Source organism: Delphinapterus leucas, chromosome 1 (assembly GCF_059928025.1).
Source record: "Delphinapterus leucas isolate spDelLeu-1000000601 "Yukka" chromosome 1, BTC_Dleu_Yukka2, whole genome shotgun sequence".
Taxonomy (NCBI): Eukaryota; Metazoa; Chordata; class Mammalia; order Artiodactyla; family Monodontidae; genus Delphinapterus; species Delphinapterus leucas.
In genome coordinates this window covers 101596946-101616852 of record NC_143129.1, presented here as the reverse complement: position 1 = coordinate 101616852, position 19907 = coordinate 101596946, and the positions used below count along the sequence as shown (strand labels likewise).

At 35.8% G+C, this 19907-nt stretch overlaps 1 protein-coding gene across 3 annotated transcripts in view; it reads right to left on the bottom strand.

Moving 5' to 3' along the window:
- DPH5 (diphthamide biosynthesis 5) overlaps positions 1–19907 on the bottom strand; it is a 47253-nt gene that overhangs the window by 15072 nt on the left and 12274 nt on the right. For all 3 annotated transcript variants that reach the window (XM_022584214.2, XM_022584213.3, XM_022584211.2), the window contains exons 4-5: positions 17014–17122; positions 4407–4527 (exon numbers count right to left, since the gene is read on the bottom strand). In XM_022584214.2, the coding sequence (XP_022439922.1) occupies positions 4407–4527; positions 17014–17122 (230 nt within the window). The remainder of the gene's footprint in view (positions 1–4406; positions 4528–17013; positions 17123–19907) is intronic.

The following is a 19907-nucleotide window of genomic DNA, read 5'->3' as shown; positions in this document are numbered from 1 at the left end:
TAAATAAAAGAAAATTCTTACCACATTTTGAAAAGAGACTTTTGCTTTCTTGTGAATGGTAAGACATGCCTAATAACTTATGAATACTTTAATACCAAGTATTCATACTTTAATTGGGATTTCCTGAGCACTGACTGGTAGCCAGGTACAGGGCTACCACAGTGGCCAAAACCCACGTAGTCTTTGCTCTAATAAAGCTTGACAATGCAAGCATCACAAAGATTTGATCCTTTACGCTTTTTAATCACTGATGCTCAGCTAAACAATTCGGTAGAAGGTAAAAAAGCAGAATCACTCTACATCCTCACAGGAACTCAGCACACAACAGCAAGAGCGACAGCTGCTTCCTGTTCTACATGCTGAAAACAAATGGTTCAGTCAAAGTTTGTTTTTGCAAAAATAAATATAGTGCAACTGAGGGGTCTTTCTGATAGACTTCTACAGCTTTCCCAAGTGATTATAAAAGTTTTTCTCATAAAGGATACTAAGTATTTGCTTGGAAAATACTCCAGAGATAATCCTTTACATGTATTGCTAAATGTTCTTGGAACCAGCAGTGAATATATTTTTCAGGTTCGAAATATCATTAATTATTTAATATTTCCAGTTGTCTGGCACATATAGGAAAAAATGTATATCTATTATTGAAATACGGCCTGCAATACAATTAATGATATATAAGTCGACTTTGAGCTCCTTTACACAGTAGTTGTAATATTTTTTAAAAATTAAACACATTTATTAATGTATTCACCTTGAGCTTCTGAAATGTTGTCATACTTAAGTTTTTAATTTAATATCCTCAATATATTTACTTTTTTACTGATATGCTCCACAGAATTTGATTTTAAAAATTAAGAGGGTTGGGGAGAATTTTTACAGGCAAATGCTTTTTAATTGAACATAAGACTGCATTAGTGAATTAATCTCAAGCCAGACCTATCTTGATACTTTTCCCTTGTCTTCACACAGGCCATAATTATTCCTTTCTACTTCTACTTGCTAGAATGTAAGCCTCTCCTATTCATCTTAGTACCAGCACCTAGCATAATGCAAAGTACCTAGTAGATACTCCATAAATTCTACTGAATAAATTTGTTCACATGGCTCTACTACCACCAGCCCATCTTAAACTATCTACCCTTTAAGTAGAGTAAAAGTCCCAGCTCCTTCAGAAAGCGTTTACTGACTTCCTCTTAAATGCTCTTTGTCCTCTGAAATATCCATACAATTAATGCTGTATTTTATTAATCTCCAATTACATTATATACAGCAGTCTTATCCTTCCAAGTAAATTTTAAATTCTCTATGGTTTCATACCATGACATAATCCCTACAGGGCATGGCCCATAGCAGGCATTCAATAAATAGGTACTAATTTGAATAATGAGAATTCCAGGTGATTAAATGATGAGATCTATGGTTTGAGAATTTGGAATCATGATATCTTATACTTCACACCTTGTTCCTGTTTTTGTTAATGGAGCAAGGAAGATATATTGTTTAACCTTGTTTGTCTTTTCCCAGGAAAGCCAAGAAAAGAGGCAGCTCTTAGAGAGAGTTCAAGAGCCAAAGTTCTGGTCTGTCCTTCCTGCCTCTCCATACAATAGAACTTAACTGTTCTATAAACTTTCATGTACACAGCACATTAGTTCCAACTAGATTTCAAAACCCTGAGGGCAGGACCCATGTCTAATACTTCCTTAGTATTCCAGAAGAACCTAACTCCACATTGGGCATACAGTAAATACTCAATAAATACTGTAAACTGATTTTCTGTCCTTCCAAAGCTTCCAAAAGATAAATTCTATTTTTCCTCCTTTCCCCCATTTTTTATGATACATGAAGATGTTATCAGGTAGCTTGCCTCTTAAGACTACTTTTCTCCCCGTTTTGTTTTAAAACCTCAGTTCTGTTGTAAAACACACACACACACACACACACACACATGCTTTTTAGTACCTGAGTTCCAATGAATCCTTGTTTTTTATCCCTCAGTTGCATATACTTCTACTTCTGCCTTTAATAAAAGTCCATTTAACAGCTGTCCTTCTCACATCCTTCTAGTTTGACTTTCTACCATACTGCTGGCCTTAATTGGATCTAAGTTTAAGATAACATGATGGATATATCTAATGGCATATTCCACATGAATTAACAAGTGTGTTACAGTCGGCCTGCCAGTAGGAACTACAAAAAAAGGAAAACTAGTATCTTTCCACATGGAAAATCTAAACACAAAACTATAAAGCTAATTAATAATGAATTACTAAACTGCCCTGATAATAAACTAAAATAAGAAAACATTATTATACCAGTTAATTGTGGGATATAGCCATAAGCCAAAAAAATGTTAGAGAAGCATGCATGGCCTGATCTAGATCTAGAATTAATTAGATGTCAATGTTAATGGAGTAAAAGGAATGTATTCTAGCTGGAACTGAATGAGCTAGCAAGACTTAAGTCCCTGCTCTTATGAAGTAGGGAAGAAAACCAACAAGTTAATAAAATAATTCAGATGGATGGTAAGACTTAAAAAAAATAATACAAGGTAATGGGAAAGAGAATCACTGGGGGATACAGGGTGTACCACATCTGATTAGGTAGAATTTCACTTTAGATCAGGAGTCAGTAAACTTTTTCTGTAAAGAAGTAGGTAGTAAATATTTTAGGTTCTGAGGGCCACAAGGTCTCTGTCAAAATTACTTATCACTGCCAGTGGAGCATGAAAGCAGCCACAGATAATACATAAATAAAGTAGCATGGCTGTGTTCTAATTAAACTTTATTTATAAAACAGGCAGTAGGCTAGATTTGATCCACGGGTGCTAGTTTGCTAACCCCTGCTGGATAATTTCTGATTTCTACCCTATAAGAAATGCTAACCATTAGTAAAACTTTTCTACAGTCTTCTCTTTTAAAAGAGACATATTGATTGAGGTTCTGATAATGTACAAATTATATATCATTGAATAATAGAGAACTGTCTATATTATACAAATAACTTAAATGCCTTTGGCAAATAGGAGTCTTTTCTAATGTTCTGAATATCTGTACTTACTACAGAGGCCAAAACCATGGGTTCATTCTTTGCCCTGATTCTGTGCTATGTGGCAGACATTCTTCTGCTGTGACTTCACACACAGTATCACTAAAACAGTGCAATTCAATGTATGATCCGAGAACTGATGCCACTATGTGAGAATTCTGTTCCCAATAAACGATTAAAAAAAAAAACTACAGGAGTAAGAATAAGTGTTTACAAACACCTACAGGAATTTGACTTTGACACAAAAGATTAGAAACTTAAAAGTAAATAAATATATGTATTTTTACATATATTTATTTTATGTATGTGTGTATATACACACATATCTACACACACACACACATATATAAATAAAAGAACAAAAACTTGGTCCTTCACCACAAATTGAGAAGTACTGCTCTAAACACTTCCATGAGGCAAGAAAAGATTATTCCTATTTGATAAAAATGAAGGCAAAGGTAAGGACTGTTGACAATATTCTCTAGCTAGTATATAGTAGCACTCAGATTTTGTCTTCTGATCCCAAGTATAAGTGTCATTTCAAAGTTATCAAAGATGCCAGTTATTTCTTTTCTGTTGACTAGCCACAGATTATAGCTCTGGTTATAGCATTTTTACAATACACACTGTAGAATAGGAACTGATAGCAAATGTGAATCAGTACAATTCCAGTACCTCTGCTGACAAATGCAGCCCATCCCTTCTGAAGCTCTATCAGTACCACCAGCTTAGTGTACAAAGACAGTGATCCCAGCCATTTCCACACTAGGTAGGAAACAGAATTTGGCCGCATAATACAGTGAAAAGAGCTGTGAATAACAGGCTATCTGGATTCTACGAATTCTGCAACTAATAATCTGGGTGACAGTGGGAAAATGATTCAATATCTCTGGGCCTCAACTTCATCTGTAAAATAGGGCTTCCGTAAGATGATGTCAAGAGTCTCTTTCAGATCTATAATTCTGTGATTCTGATAGCATTAATACTGCAGTATTCAAAGGACACCGTAAGGAAGACAGGGTGGAATGTGGTAAGAATAAATGCTCAATATGTCTACTGAATTGCTGTAAATTGACCAGAACAGGGTCTTAATGGACCAATGGGTAAAAGATGGAATGCTGGCGAGGATCTATTAGGGCGTAAGTAGGCAGCAGCACGAACTATGGCACGTATGTAGGAGTAGCCATGTCGTATTTGAAACAGAAAATTCATTTCTCCACAGAGTACGGGGAAGAGCATGCCATGCATAGAGTAGCTAGCCTGTATCCCACAGAACAGTTTCACCTTCACACAAAATCAAAATGAGAACAATATGACAACTCCACATTGTCACCCTAAAGAAACTCCACAGCCCTTACCTAGTAAGCATAACGTGTGCATGCCGTTTTGTCTGTTCTTCTTCACTTTGTCAAAAAAGCTTTCTGGTCTCCAAGTGTCTGTCCAAAAAACAACAGACACTGTCTCTCCAAACCTATACAACTAGAAAAAATAAAAACTAAAATTAATTAATGATGGAACAATTCACTAACTACTATTTCATAGACAACAATAAAAATAAAAAGCGAGAACCAAACTTGAGATGGACTGGGTATCAAGTCTGTCACACACACAAAAAAAGGTAATAAAAATTCTCTTTGATCCACAGCAGCTGGTGTCATTCTGATGCCCTTTCAGTTGGAGATTTCTACTATTTCTGCATTCAGTATGGGAACATATGTAACCACTTCATGATTTAGCTAGGTAGCTGCTAAAAATACTGAAATACAAAGAAACCAGAAGGAAGCCAAAAAAAAAAAAAGACTTTTGAGCAGTCAGAGCACCGTTCACAAAGTTAATATTATCCTCACTTTACAGATGAGCCCACTGCCAAGATCAACTGACTTGCCTAAGGTCACGCAGCTAGTTAGTAGTGAAAAAGAAACTCAGACCTAGGTCTGAGGAAAAGCTCCTTTCTACCATGACGTCTCAGTAAAATTCATGCACTGTATACTCACTGCAGCCATATCCCCAAACCTACTCCCTTACTTTACCCACTGTTTATTCCCTCACTACAGAGTTCAGTGATAGGCCTTTTCCCAAACCTCCTCCTTTCCCCCCAAGAGGCCCACCCACTCCACCTGACCATCACACAACCAAGAAGCTTGCTTTGTTCCAACTTGCTTCCAGGCTGGCTGCACATCTCACTTAAGTGAGTCCAACTCCAAATCTTATGCTGAGAAAATCAAGTTTTGAATTTTGGTTCCTCAACTTGTTAGCTGTGTGACATTATTCTTTCTAAGTCTTAATCCTTAAAATAGGAACAGTGATAACATATGCCCTTCCAACCCACACAGTTGTATGAATCAAATAACATGTAAAAAGTTATTCAAACTGTGAATAATATGCTTATATTAGTTCTTATCTAGGTACTGCACAAAGGATTTTATTTTCAGAGACTTAATACATGGTAAAACATAACACTGAAGTTGTTATGTAACGATTTAATTATTCAATTTAAAGAGTGCCTGAAAGAATTTTTAGTAGAGCTGGAAAGCACTAAATGCTGGAAATTACATCTAGTCCTCTGCTGTAAATTAGCTGTGTGATAGAAACAGCTGTGTGACTTCAGGAAATCACCTAACTTTTCTAAGCCTAAAATTTTTCATTTGAAAAATGAAGAAACTGGTCTGGAGAAGGGATTATTGTCCCCAGCCTTCTCAGTTTTCAGAAGCTGCTGCAAGACGCATATAGGGAGGAAAGAGAGAAGCTAGGACATTCAAAGTCCTCCATCCCCCCATCACTGAAGAACCTCAACTTTTCTCAATTTTTATATGTTCAGGTCTTAAAAACTATCACCGATATTCATAATGGTGACTTTGAGATCCCAAGGGAAGGTTCATCGTATTCCTCATATGGCCACAACCTCCAACCTACCTACCAATAGGCTTTATTCCCAAAGTCCATTTGAAAATTGTCTGAAAAGGTATTTCCCCATAGAAGCCATGCTATCCAGTGGCAGTCGAATTCATAGTGTACAAAGATGCATGTAACTCTCAGAATTCAGTCATAAACCTTCCAGCCACACCTAACATGGTTTCTCTCTAATAAATGTATTTAGAGTTCCAATGTAAGATCCCTGGAATACATGCACCCAAGCTACAAGGACTAAGCCTAGCTCTGTTGAGGGCTTCTGTTATTGTTGTTGTTCTATAAGAGGCAAATCTGTCCAACAAATATTTTATAATAAATTTATTATAAATCATCCACTATGTGCCAGGCATTATGCTATGCACAGGCATAAAGTGAGAAGCAAAGCAGAGCTCCGGTCCTCATGAAGTATGCAGTCTCACTTATACCTTACATAGCAGGCAAAAGCTCTGGAGTCATGGCTCTGGTTCCTACTAGTTGGATGATCATGGTGACTAGTTCGGTGACTTTCAGGAGGAACTCCCTTGCAAAATGGATATAATAATTATAAACCTAATAATGTGTTTTGTTAAGGATTAAATGACATACTGTATGTAGTGCCTAGTGCCATAGTAAAGACTCAATAAATGTTAGGAATTTGATAATATAACAACGATAATGTTTATAATGATGATATGAAGATGTTCTAAAATGCTGTGTTGTGCTATAATCCAACTGCTCTCCTTACTGGAGTGAGCTCAAAAATATTACCAAACATTTGAAACTATGTTTATGATTTAATTCTGATAAGTTCAATCGTTTACATTCTTAAAAGGATTTTTGGCATCTCTGATCAGATTTTAAAATATTAACATTACTCTATTAAAAAAAACTTTAAAGGAAAACCATTAAAGTTAAAGAAAATTTCATATGCAACCATATATAAATACTTTAAATAGCTTTTCAATATTTTAAGAGTCATGAAAATATAGTCATGGAGGTAAATTCTTCATTCAGAAAGAAGGGGATAGATGATTTAAAAGGGAATTGAGATGCTAGTCACATATAAACATTAGTTGAAACACTTTATGTAAAAGCGTCTTTCAATTGTCTAATTTGGGGGATTAAAGAAAACCTCACACAAGCACTGCTTTCTAGGACCCTGATTTATAGACTGTAACCATTTCCATGGCTGTGGTACAAACTTCTTCAATGAATTCTGGAACATTATGCAAACAGTTTCGCCAATTAGATGTCTGTACCTCAAAGAACAGAAGGGCCAATTCCTTTGTGTTTCACAATTCAAGGACTTACCAGTAAATTACAAAAAGAAACTGGAACAAAATCATACAGTGACGAGAACTGAGGTTACAGAAGCCTAAGCACCTACCATCCTAAAAATGTAAGCCTTTGTGCTTGTGATCATTTTCCCCCAAACCATTATTGATGCAGATCTACATTTAAAGATTACAAAAAGAACTGTTTTCAAAAACAGTAGGTAAATACAGGCTTTTTGTGTGTGTTTTAACCTAGAGTAAGTTATAAGGAAAGCAGTTTATCTAACTTGATACTGGATCATGTTTTTTATCAATTGAAGACAAAAACTCAATTCAAAATGATTTACTTAATTATATATAAGGCACTAGTTACGAGTGAAAAGATGCACAAGAAAGACAAATATGAGGTAATAAATACTAATAAAAAATTAGATATAAATTGTGTAAGAGTTCAGCATTTCCCCCACCGAGAGCGCACCTGAAGGTAACTTCTGAATAGGATATAAGCTGGACCTTAAAGGATGGGTAAGATTTAGCCTGGGGAAGTTGAACATGCAGAAGAATGAGATGATGTGAACAAAGTAACAGAGGTGGGAAATCCTGGGCAGTATTTACAATGGCATTAACCAAGTATCTAGAAATAAGTATTGCCTGACTTTGCCTCTAACAAGTATCTCTAATTCCTGACACCTTACCAGGTACCAATTCCTGTCAATTCTAGCTCTACAGTTTATCTAGAAACTATTAATTTCTTTTTCCTCTACCTTAGTTTGAGTTCTCAGTACCACCTGCCTGAATGACCTTAATAGTCTTAATTCATCTCGCTGCCAGTATTTCCTTTCTTTCAGAAGCACAGGTGCTATGAAAACTCCATTTTATAATTAGATTTTAATGCTTTGGTATTTTATATTGAAATGAAAATATTTTGTGATTTTTAGATTAAAAAGTATCTTTTCTGGATATGGAAAAATTAGAAAATTTAACTTGCTAAGAACTCTATCAAGTCCCACATGTATCTTTTATATATGTATATCCTAATCAGATCACTTAAATCTGTGAGGTAAAAGAAAGCTGAGCCAGCAGTTGTCAAAAAATGTACTACAAAACCATATAATCAAGAGTTACTAGTTTTTTATATAGAACACTTGTTGTTTTTAATCTTCACATGCATTTTGCTTAACATTGATAAAACACTGACTTTTGCTAACAGTAAGAAAGATTATACACATGGCTATACACTAGGTACACAGATAAAGCTGAATGACTATGTAGACAGAAGAGCAGCTAGATTTATATTTTCACATATAAATGAGAGAACCACATACAAATTAAGTGAAAGAATTACAACTTAAAGCATACAATTCCAAAGACAAGATCCAACTTGGGGTAGGGGGTGGGAAGGGGGGAATAAATAAGCAATTCAACTCAGCAAATATTTGTTACACATTATTTGTTACACATTGATTATATGTGCATGGCACTGCAATAAAGTACCATGGAAGATGTGAAGATAAGTAAATTAAGGGGTTTATAATATGGTAAGCACATAAACATATGCAAGCAACTGAATGCTCTTATAGGATAGAGATTTACCAGGATTGTTTGAGTAGAAGAACGGCACAATCAGATCTACGATTTAAGCAGAAAACTATAAAGTGGAAGAGAATGATGGGAAGGTGGCTATTAAAATAGTGACTAAAAAAAGGAAATGGAAAGGAAGGAAAAAAATTTTAACATGCTCATGATTTAACAGGTGGTCAAAAATAATTCCAGTGACTAAAAGAACAGAGAACTTATTAGATGAATTCTTCTAAGGTTACATGGTAATGTAGAGCTCTAATACCTTTATTACCTAGTTAAGTGTTCTTTGTACTCATTAGGTTTTATCATTTCTACAATAGTGCCTGGACAACAATGAAAGCAATTTAACGCTTCTGAAAACTAACAGTAAGAACTACTACAAGGTCAAAAATGCTGACTATCACAATGAGTGTTGTGTTATTTAAAAAAAAGGAAGGAAATGAGTTCTTATTTTTTGAAAGTAATATACATTTTTTCCCGAAGTAGATATGTATTATATAAACAGAGGAACATATGGCAATAGTCAAGGTCACTCATGCAACAGTCAGCGAAAGCGGAAGCATTTCATAATGATGAGAAAATTATACAACCTTTATCCCTGAAGTCAGCCACAACTGATAATGCAGTTTTCAGTGCAGAAATCATTGCTACCTGGTTTCAAACTGTCTTACTTATCTTTCCTTTAAAAATGTCTCAAAATCATTTCAGTCACCAAACTTTTACAAAATAATTAACATATCCTATCACACAAATGGCTAACAATAAATGAAGTACCATGCAAAAAAATTATCTTAGGATCTGTAATTCTTTTTTAGCCTGTCAGATTCAGGAGAATGTACACACAGTAAGTGCTAAGTAAAAAGACTGAAAGAAAACATACCAAAATGGTAACTATGGTTACCTTCAGGTGGTGAGACTACGGATGCTTTTATTTTCTTCTTTATACTTACTGTATTTTCCTGATTTTCTATGCGTATATATGGCATTTGTTATCAAGAAAAAACGTTATTTTGTAAGTGGCTCTTCACAAGCAGCAACAATAATAAAAGCAATTCTGATTCTGCATGATTAAGCTGCTAAATGCCTAACTTGAAGATTTCAAGAGAAGGACTTGTTCCTCTTGTCTTTTGTGTACTGAGAAAAATCCCTGATTTTTCATTATCAGGAATGTCTAAATACAACCACCTTGCCTGGCTCTCGACAAATAAATGGATTTTTCTTTGACTAGAAAAATCCTCAAAATACAAATAAGTGTTAGAAATATCTGTTACTTAGGAATTTCAAGTAACATGATTTTAAAGTATACATGTTTATAACTAATATTTTAATTGCAAAAAAATCTTAAAATTAACTCAATGAAAATTTGAGTATCTAACATATCTTGGTCTACGTATCCTTTGCCTAAAACTGGAAAACAGGCCCGCTTTTTTCTTTTAATAAATCTTTTTTTTTAAAAAGTATTTATTTTTGGCTGCATTGGGTCTTTGTTGTTGCACGCGGGCTTTCTCTCCAGTTGCTGAGAGCGGGGGCTGCTCTTTGTTGCGGTGCACGGGCTTCTCATTGTGGTGGCTTCTCTTGTTGCAGAGCACGGGCTTTAGACACGCAGGCTCAGTAGTTGTGGCACGTGGGGTCAGTAGTTGTGGCTCACGGGCTCTAGAGCACAGGCTCAGTAGTTGTGGCTTAGTTGCTCCACAACATGTGGGATCTTCCCAGACCAGGGCTCAAACCTGTGTCCCCTGCACTGGCAGGTGGATTCTTAACCACTGCACCACCAGGGAGGTCCCAACAGTCCAGCTTTTTAGCTTCCAAAACTACAGGATATTAGAACTTAGCTAGTTTAGTATTCTTCATACTTTTTAGTGACAAATCTTTTTTCCAAATGAATTCTTATATAGAACATCACTGATGCTAAAAATTGAGTTAAAGATAATGACCTGGCTCCTCAGGGATTTATTCTTTGTGTTTTGGTGTCAATTACTTCATTATCTTCACAACCCTAAAGCATCTTCATAAATCATGGTACACTCTGAAAACCACTAGTTTTGTCCAACATTCCTCCCTGTTCCTACCTCATCCCCTTGTAGTTAAGAAACAAGATCCAGAGCAGTTAGATGACTCCTTAGTTACCACCTGAGTGAAAAGTAAAACCAAAACCTTTTAATTTACAGTTAAACACTAAGCCTTTTCCATTATATCCATTATACCTTTCCTTTACTAATTCTTCCCAATATGTAGTCAGTTTTTACCCAACATACGTACTGTAAGTCTTGTGTTAACTAATCTCTAGATAGCCAAGGTTTCTGTGGTATGTATGTATGGATTCATTTGTGTTTCTGTAATACCTTGCAGATGCCCCAAAGTGCCTCCATGACTCTCTAACTCTACCTTTCTCTCTTTTGGGAATGTCTTTTAACTTCTTGTCCGTCTAGAAAACCCCTTATAATTCCTTTTCTAAACCATTTTATTGAGGTATAATTATCACACCATAACATTCACCCATTCCAAGTGTACATGAAATGATTTTTAGTAAATCTAAGTTGTGCAACCATCACTATATCCAGTTTTAGAGAATTTTTATCACTCCAGATCCCTTATGTCCATTTATACTTAATCCTGTTCTCATCCCCAGCCTCGGCCAACCACTAATTGCTTTCTGTCTCTATAGATTTGCTTTTTCTGGACACTTTATGTAAATGGAATCATAAATTATGTGGTCTTCTATGTCTCACTTCTTTCACTTAACATACATACACTTATTATCTATGCTGGGACTACCAATTGTTCATAAGAGAAAAGGAGATACTTCAGGGAAACATCATGCCTTCGAGAGTCTGGGAGTAAGACAAACCCAATCCTATTCTTCTACATAATCAGTTCTAAGATTGATAATGGTCCTGAAAGCATAGGAAGACTGGCACAGGGTTCTTAGGACAGGAGGCAACTTCTCTAGAAATGACAAATTAATACAACCAACCAAAAAGAGAAAACACCTGGGCAATGGTGTTAGAAGGGTCCAGCCCCGTGGACAAGTCTATGGGGGTAAGGACCATGATAACTGTGGTAGTGAGATGGTAGGATCCATTAGCATACAGAGTCCGTTTCCTTTCCTAGGATTATCCGTAAGGCACAAATGGCTCTCTACATCTCCCTAAATCTCTATTCTCTTAATAGACACTGCTCCTATGTATCTACTTCTTTTAATCGTCTATTGCACCCTACCCTCTCCATGAAGTCCAAGCCCCCATCACCTCTTCTCTAAAAGACTGCAATAAACCTACTAATTGATTTCCTCACTTCTAGTCTTCCCTGGCAGAAATTCAATCCCCACATACCAACCAGATATATCTTTTTAAAACACTTACCAGATAAAGTATTTGCTCTGTTTAAATCCCTCTAAAGGCAGTTAGTCTATATCACTTAGAATAAAATCCAAATTCCTGACAGTGTATTAGCCTAGTGATCCAACCCTACCCACCTATCCAGCCTCAGATCACTCTTCTCCTTGCCTACTACTCTCCAGTAAGCCTTCCTTTGGTTCCTTTAACAAGCCAAGCTCATCTCCGCTTTAGGGTCTTTGTCCAAACTGTTCCTTCTGACTGGGATATGGTTGTTCCTTCTTGATTAATATCTAATCTTAAATGTTACCACCCTGAGAGACCTCCCCTGACTACCCAACTACAGTAGTGACCTAGTCACTCTCTAAACTAGCAGTCTACTTGAATTTCTTATACTTACCACTACCTGACTTTATTTTTTAAATTTGTTATTGCCTCTCTTTCCTACTAGAATGTAAGCTCTTTGAGAGCAGAGACCTTCTTGGTCAGCTTTACCACCATATTCAAAGAAACTCAGTAGGCAAACAATAAGAAGACAAACAGTATTTGTTGAATAAATGGATCACTATTCCTCTTAATGATGTCTAACTTGGCAACCTCTAATATACTTTCCATATAACAACAACAACAATTTCATTAGGTATATGAGGTTTGTGGTAAGGAAGTGTATTTATGGCTTGCCTAGAATAGAATGCATATCAACTGGCTAAGTATGTGTGCGTGTGTGTGTGTGTGTGTGTGTGTGTGTGTGTGTGTGTGTGTAGAAGTGTTAGTCTATGCAACTACTTACCTTCATAGATACTGATAATCAAGAATCTTCTGTTGGTTAATAAACTACAAAGTTAATAAAAAAACCTCAATGGTCGATTCTGAACTATGCTGCTTTAGAAAACAACAAAAACAAAAAAGATAGTTCAAAAGGAGCTGATAAATGATAGCTAAAAAAACTGTACCCATTCTCAGGTTAGGAATTTCATACTACTCCTCTTTAACCTAAGGTAAAGATGTTGGAAAAGTATATACCGTTCAGGTCTGTAACCTTACCCAAGTAGAACTTCTGTTTAACAACTCGATGGCCATTTTTCAATTCATAGGAAAGCTCTTTCACATAAATGACAGAATGCCTTTCGAAAGTGGTGCCCACTTCCCTTTTAGAAAATTGAGCAAGAGAGCATGGCAAGGTAACCTGTTAACACTCTACATTTAGCAAGCGTATTTCTGGGAACTAAAATCTACTTTTCCAATTCTGCCATATTAAAAGAATGACAGTGCAGTTTTTAACTTTCTAAGAAATTTTTTACCTGTCTAGGTTGATGAATCTCAAAGTGTGGTGCCTGTACCAGCAGCTTCAGCATCACCTGAGAACTTGTTAGAAGTGCAAACTCTCATACCCCTACTCCAGATATACTGTATCAGAAAATCTGAAGGGAAGGCCCAGGAAACTCTTTAATAATCCCTTTAGGTGATTCTGATGAATACTGAAGTCTGAGAACCACTGGTATAGGTTATTGTTTTTCCATAAATGCTAGTCCAAAGAGTAAAGAGAAAAAGACGAGCTATTATAAGGAAGGGGACTTTGCCAAAATTTTTGCATTATGCAGGATATCCATATACATTTATTTTAAAATTTAAGTGTGCTATGCATATGATTTTTTTTATGTCTTTTATCTTAGAAAACTATACAAAGGAATCAATAATTACCTCCTTCTCCTGGGATAGGAATACCTTGGGTGGTACAAGAATTATACTTCCATAGAGATTTCATAAATACAAAAGACAGAAAATAGAAAGGTACTTCCTGTTTTTCACACTAGTAGTAAGTCATTTCATATCCAGATTAGGGAACAGAACCAAGATGGGGAAATAGTACTTTGTGGCTGCTTAGAGAAATCCCATATAAAACTGAGAGAAAGCTAAATTTAAAATAATAATAATATATGTAAATGTGGATATGATCTTGGGGGCTTATATGTATGGAGACTGTCAATTCTCATAGTAAATTCCCTCTCAAATACCTTCACCCATTTTAAATATGAGAACAATAATACTGTACTTCTTTATCAGTGTGGGGATCAGAGGGAAAGGGTCACCCTAGTCTACCTTTACCCAGTCTGGATAACAGATTTACATAATAAAGACAAAGATCTTTTAAAATATTTATGCCTTATACCCTGAGAAAACCATAATTCAAAAAGAGTCATGTGCCACAATGTTCATTGCAGCACTACTTACAATAGCCAGGACATGGAAGCAACCTAAGTGTCCATCAACAGATGAATGGATACAGAAGATGTGGCACATTTATAAAATGGAATATTACTTAGCCATAAAAAAATGAAATGGAGTTATCTGTAGTGAGGTGGATGGACCTAGAGTCTGTCATACAGAGTGAAGAAAGTCAGAAAGAGAAAAACAAATACCGTATGCTAACACATATATATGGAATCTAAAAAAAAAAATGGTTCTGATGAACCTAGGGGCAGGACAGGAATAAAGACAAAGACACAGACACAGAGAATGGACTTGAGGACACGGGGAGGGGGAAGGGTAAGCTGGGACGGAGTGAAAGTAGCATTGACATATATACACTGCCAGATGTAACCTAGAAAGCTAGTGGGAAGCAGCTGCATAGCACAGAGAGATCAGCTCGGTGCTCTGTGACCACCTAGAAGGGTGGGAGGGAGACGCAAGAGGGAGGGGATATGGGGATATACATATGCATATAGCTGATTCACTTTGTTATACAGTAGAAACTAACACAACACTGTAAAGCAATTATACTCCAATAAAGATGTTAAAAAAAAAGTACGCTTAAAAAGCAAAAAACTCTAAATAATAGATTATTAGAAGATAATTTAGAGCAAAATATGATGGAAAGGGGCTAACTAACCTTCTTCACCAGAAATAAAATTAAAACCAATATGAAAAAATATATATAGTCCCTTATATATAGTCCATTAGCTTAAGATTTACACATTTTTGTCTATCACATAATTTATTCCTCTCTTTTTTTCCTTTCTCATGGCAATCATTCTTAAAGGATTAAAAGATAGCATGTCTAGAGGAAAGAATATTGGACTGAGAATCACTCATGAATCTGAGAGTCAAGAATTCAATTTATTCCAACACAGAAATGTTGGGAAAAAATTTTAAGTGTAAAAAAGACTGAATTGGCAAGGTTTTTTTAAAGTATGCATTTTATTAGAAGACAAAACAGACAGCAAAGTTCTTTGCCAATTTAGACGTAGTCATAACTAAGAGGAAGTAATGAATACTGAAAGGTGAATCATTTATACTTTTTCTCTGGTTCTTCAGAACCAAAGGCAGTATTTCTGGGATGCCTGGCCAGGATTAGTCAATTAAAGTGAGCTACTCTTCACAGGTAATACAGAAAATACAGGTCCCTCTAAAGCCACAGACACAGCATTGGATACCAAGGCTAATGTAGCTTCTTGCTGTAAACAGCTACTTTTTTTTTTAATGGATGAATTAAATAGCATTTTATTGACCCTCAGAACAAAAGAAAAGAAAAAGTGTTTTTTGAGATTTCCTATATATACAACTAGCAATTGAATTCAGAGTCTAGGTGATCCATTGTGCGTTGTCTCTTTGTGCCTAATAATCAGCAGCTCTTATTCTGTGTGGTATCACACCTTTAATTTGGGACATCTAATTAGTGTGTAGAAAATTAAAAACTGCATTTATCAGAATAATCATGCCAGTACTTCATAACTGATAGTAGCTTTTATCCATGGGCTTCACTAAAGCATAGAAGTATTAATTAAATTTTATGGGATTATATTTCCTTTAAAATACCTGTGTAGAAAGGATCAAGCTATCTTTATATTTCCGAAGAGATTAGAAATACATAGATGATTCCCAAAAAAATCTTTACTATTTTTTCTTTTATTTGATTTTGAGAATATTTGAGAGACTCTTGACTACTTTTCTAATGGACTCTCCATATATATGATCAAAATATTTAAGATTTCATTAGAATAAAATGCCTGTTTCATATTCCCAGAGAGGAAACCAACCAATACAGGCCGATAGTTCTCAGTTCATGCTGTCCCTTACTTTGTAAACAGCTATTTTAAATTATGCATACCAGGAAGATATACTGGGAAATACCTATTTCATAGATTCTAAGATGCAAATTTTTTCCTGTTATAATACATCTGAAATAGGAATGTGTCTTAACAATCAATAAAGTCTTAAAACTACTGTTGGCCACAAGCAGTCACAATTGTCATGGATTATATATGTGTGAACATCAGAACACAGATATCAAACTTGTAAAATGAATGTCAGCAGCCTGGAAGAAAATATTAAACACAGTTATGGAGTGCTCCTTTAACTCCTCAGAACCAAGATTTCTGGGTCAAAAACAACTAACTTTACATATCAATAATTGCAAAGCTGGCTTAAAAGCCTAATATCCTGGCTTTTAGCTCTTTCATGGATTATTTTAAGAAATGCTGCATCACCGTGCTCTTAATAGCACAGAAAACAATACTGGGTGGAAAAACATGGGTCTCAGCAATGCAGAGTAAGTCATTTGGAATAATTTTAAAAGGTTTTAGGAATACTTAACCAATTTAATTTGGTTATATTCCCTTTTTTGTATATTACAATTTGGATATAAAATTAAAATCTTTCTCTAGCTAAATTTCAATGATCTATTCCAGTGAGGGGAAAAGAAGTCTAAGCTATGGGAAAATTATTATAAAAAAATCTAGTATTAAAAAACTTAATACACAGTCTTATATAAAATAATAATGTCTTATAATTCATGAAATACAATAAAATCTATGGAAATTTGTAGAAAACTAAAACATTTTTGCTAAATACCATAAAAAAAAAAACCCGTTCTTTTGTAGTATTACCTGTAAACCGCAGCAGCCTACAGCATTCATTATGGAAGCATTGTGAATAACTCGGTAAGGGATTCCCAGTTTTGTTGCTCTCAGAATAAGATCACTATGTGTTGTAGCTCTGTAGTGAGAAAAGATCAGGTTGGATTAAACTAACCACGGCTGACTTTTTAAGACAGTAAAGCCACAGCATTTCATGAGCTCAAGTCAATCAAAGGGTCAAGGACACTGCTTTCCCTCAAATATTTCGAGGCACCTGCATAACACTTTCATCTGGGTTTCTGGGCAAGAAAAGTGTAAGTTTACACAGGCCCTGTACAATGTTGAACTGCACCTTTAACACTCTTAAAGCAGCCTTGGCAGCTACAGAAAAAAGGGAACTTTTAACTTGCTCTTTTCCTCCTGTTAACACCTGCAAAAGACATCTGTGGAATATTACTCAGCAACTGAACTCCTGAGTAGCAATTCTCAAATGTTTTGGTCTTAGGGTCCCTTTAAACTCTTAAAATTTCTGCTACAGAGTTCCAAATTATGTCACTAGACTTCCTCCTTGATTTCTGCTCTATTTTGAAGGCTTTGTTTCTGTATAAGGCACAATTTACAGAACATTTTCACAGGCTGTAGATCAGAGTTCTGACTGATATATTCCTAGTTGGATTTTATCTGTCTAGCAGTCATTTTATTTATAACTGTTTTCAGCCTGGTTGTTACTGTGCATAATTAGTATGTGTAAGGGTGTGCCTATTCTGCCTGCTGCCTTCCCTTTTTTGAGATAGATCTAACGATTATAATTAGATAGATTGTGGTAAGAGAGAATACATATAAATATAAATATGGATACTGTGAAACTTAACCTCATATCAATTTAGAACTGCATTATTAACGGCATTTTTCCCCCTTGATGAAAACTCCAAGCCCTACTGGGGAAAGCAACATTAGCATGTTTGAGAAACTACATACAAACAAGCAGAACCTGTCAACTGGTCAATGCATACCAAGTAGGAAGATCAAGGGCTTTCACCCCACAAGGCAGTCAGAAACAGATTAAAGAATGCCCACCAGGGAAGTCTGTTTTAAATCACACACATAAAATACAAACTACTATAAAAATAATCCTTAATTTGATTTAAAGTAAGCTTTTAAAAAATAATATAAATGCCAGTTATAAGTTTTTAATATCACTTTCAACAGAATTTCACTATTTAACACTAAGCTAAGGGAAAACTGAATTAGTTACTTGGTGAGTTATTTAAATAGATGAGCAGAAAGAAAAAACTGGTTTAAAATTATTCTCTTTTTATCACAAGTTCATTTAAAATGACCAGATGTGGTTGGTGTACTATGAAGATTTAATGACCTGGCAAAGTGGTTTGATTTTGTGAAACTGATATAAATGTGATTAAATTAGCCTTTCAGATTTCTGCTATGAAAAACTGTGATAAAATTGGTATTTTATCATCACAATTACCTAGATTATATTGCTTCAATAAAAAAAAAGAACTGTACGAACCATGGGCTTAACACCCTTATACTGGGCATTCCTCCAGGTCCATGGCTCATGAAAATGTTTCATTGTAGTGACTGGGAAAGTGTGTGCGTGCGTGTGCACGCGTGTGCACTGCCGTGTGTAAAGACAAATTTATTACTATTTCTGGGCATGTGGCTCTATCTAATATCATATATACTTATATACACACACATATAGTTCTAGATAGAGCCACATGCCCAGAAATAGTAAATGTTTCTTAATAATATACTTGGAATTGCTCTGAAGGCAATTTCAAAAGAGGAGATTCAAGAATGTTGTGATCGGGCTTCCCTGGTGGCGCAGTGGTTGAGAATCTGCCTGCTAATGCAGGGGACACGGGTTCGAGCCCTGGTCTGGGAGGATCCCACATGCCGTGGAGCAACTGGGCCCGTGGGCCACAACTGCTGAGCCTGCGCGTCTGGAGCCTGTGCTCCGCAACAAGAGAGGCTGTGATAGTGAGAGGCCCGCACACTGCGATGAAGAGTGGCCCCCGCTTGCCACAACTAGAGAAAGCCCTCGCACAGAAATAAAGACACAACACAGCCAAAAATAAATAAATAAATGTGGGGTTTAAAAAAAAGAGAATATTATTTTAAAAAAATGTTGTGATCAATGGAATTAATAAAATGAAATTCATAAAGGTGACAATTTGAATGTATAAGGCCTAGTATGTCTATTTTAAATTTTATTTTATAATAACATTAATTTGCAGAATGGAAGCAATTAAATGATCCACGTTAAGGCACGTAGGAGACAGGTGAATAAAGGTATATTTGTGTGTGTGTATGTGTGTGCATGTACCATGAACATATTACAGAGCATATTAAAATAGCAAATGGAATAAAAACAGAACCATCTTTAGAAAGAATTTGTTTTTTGTTTTTAAATTTATTTATTTTTGGCTGTGTTGGGTCTTCGTTGTTGCATGGGCTTTCTCTAGTTGCAGTGAGTCAGGGCTACTCTTTGCTGCAGTGCATGGGCTCTCATTGCGGTGGCTTCTCTTGTTGTGGAGCACAGGCTCTAGGCACACGGGTTTCAGTAGTTGCAGCATGCGGGCTCAACAGTTGTGGTGCATGGGCTTAGTTGCTCCGCAGCATGTGGGATCTTCCCGGACCAGGGATCGAACCCGTGATCCCTGCATTGGCAGGCAGATTCTTAACCACTGTACCACCAGGGAAGTCCAGAAGGAATCTGTTTAATGATGACCCTGTTCAACTGCTCTTTATGGGGACAGAAAGCTTAAGACTGTCATCTCTCACATGACTGAGTCAGATCTACGGATGCAGAACATTTTTAGAGTCATTTACATTATTTATGTGATTAACTTCCACATTCCTTTTAATAACCTAGATTAAAAGGGCAAAGATGAGAACTACAC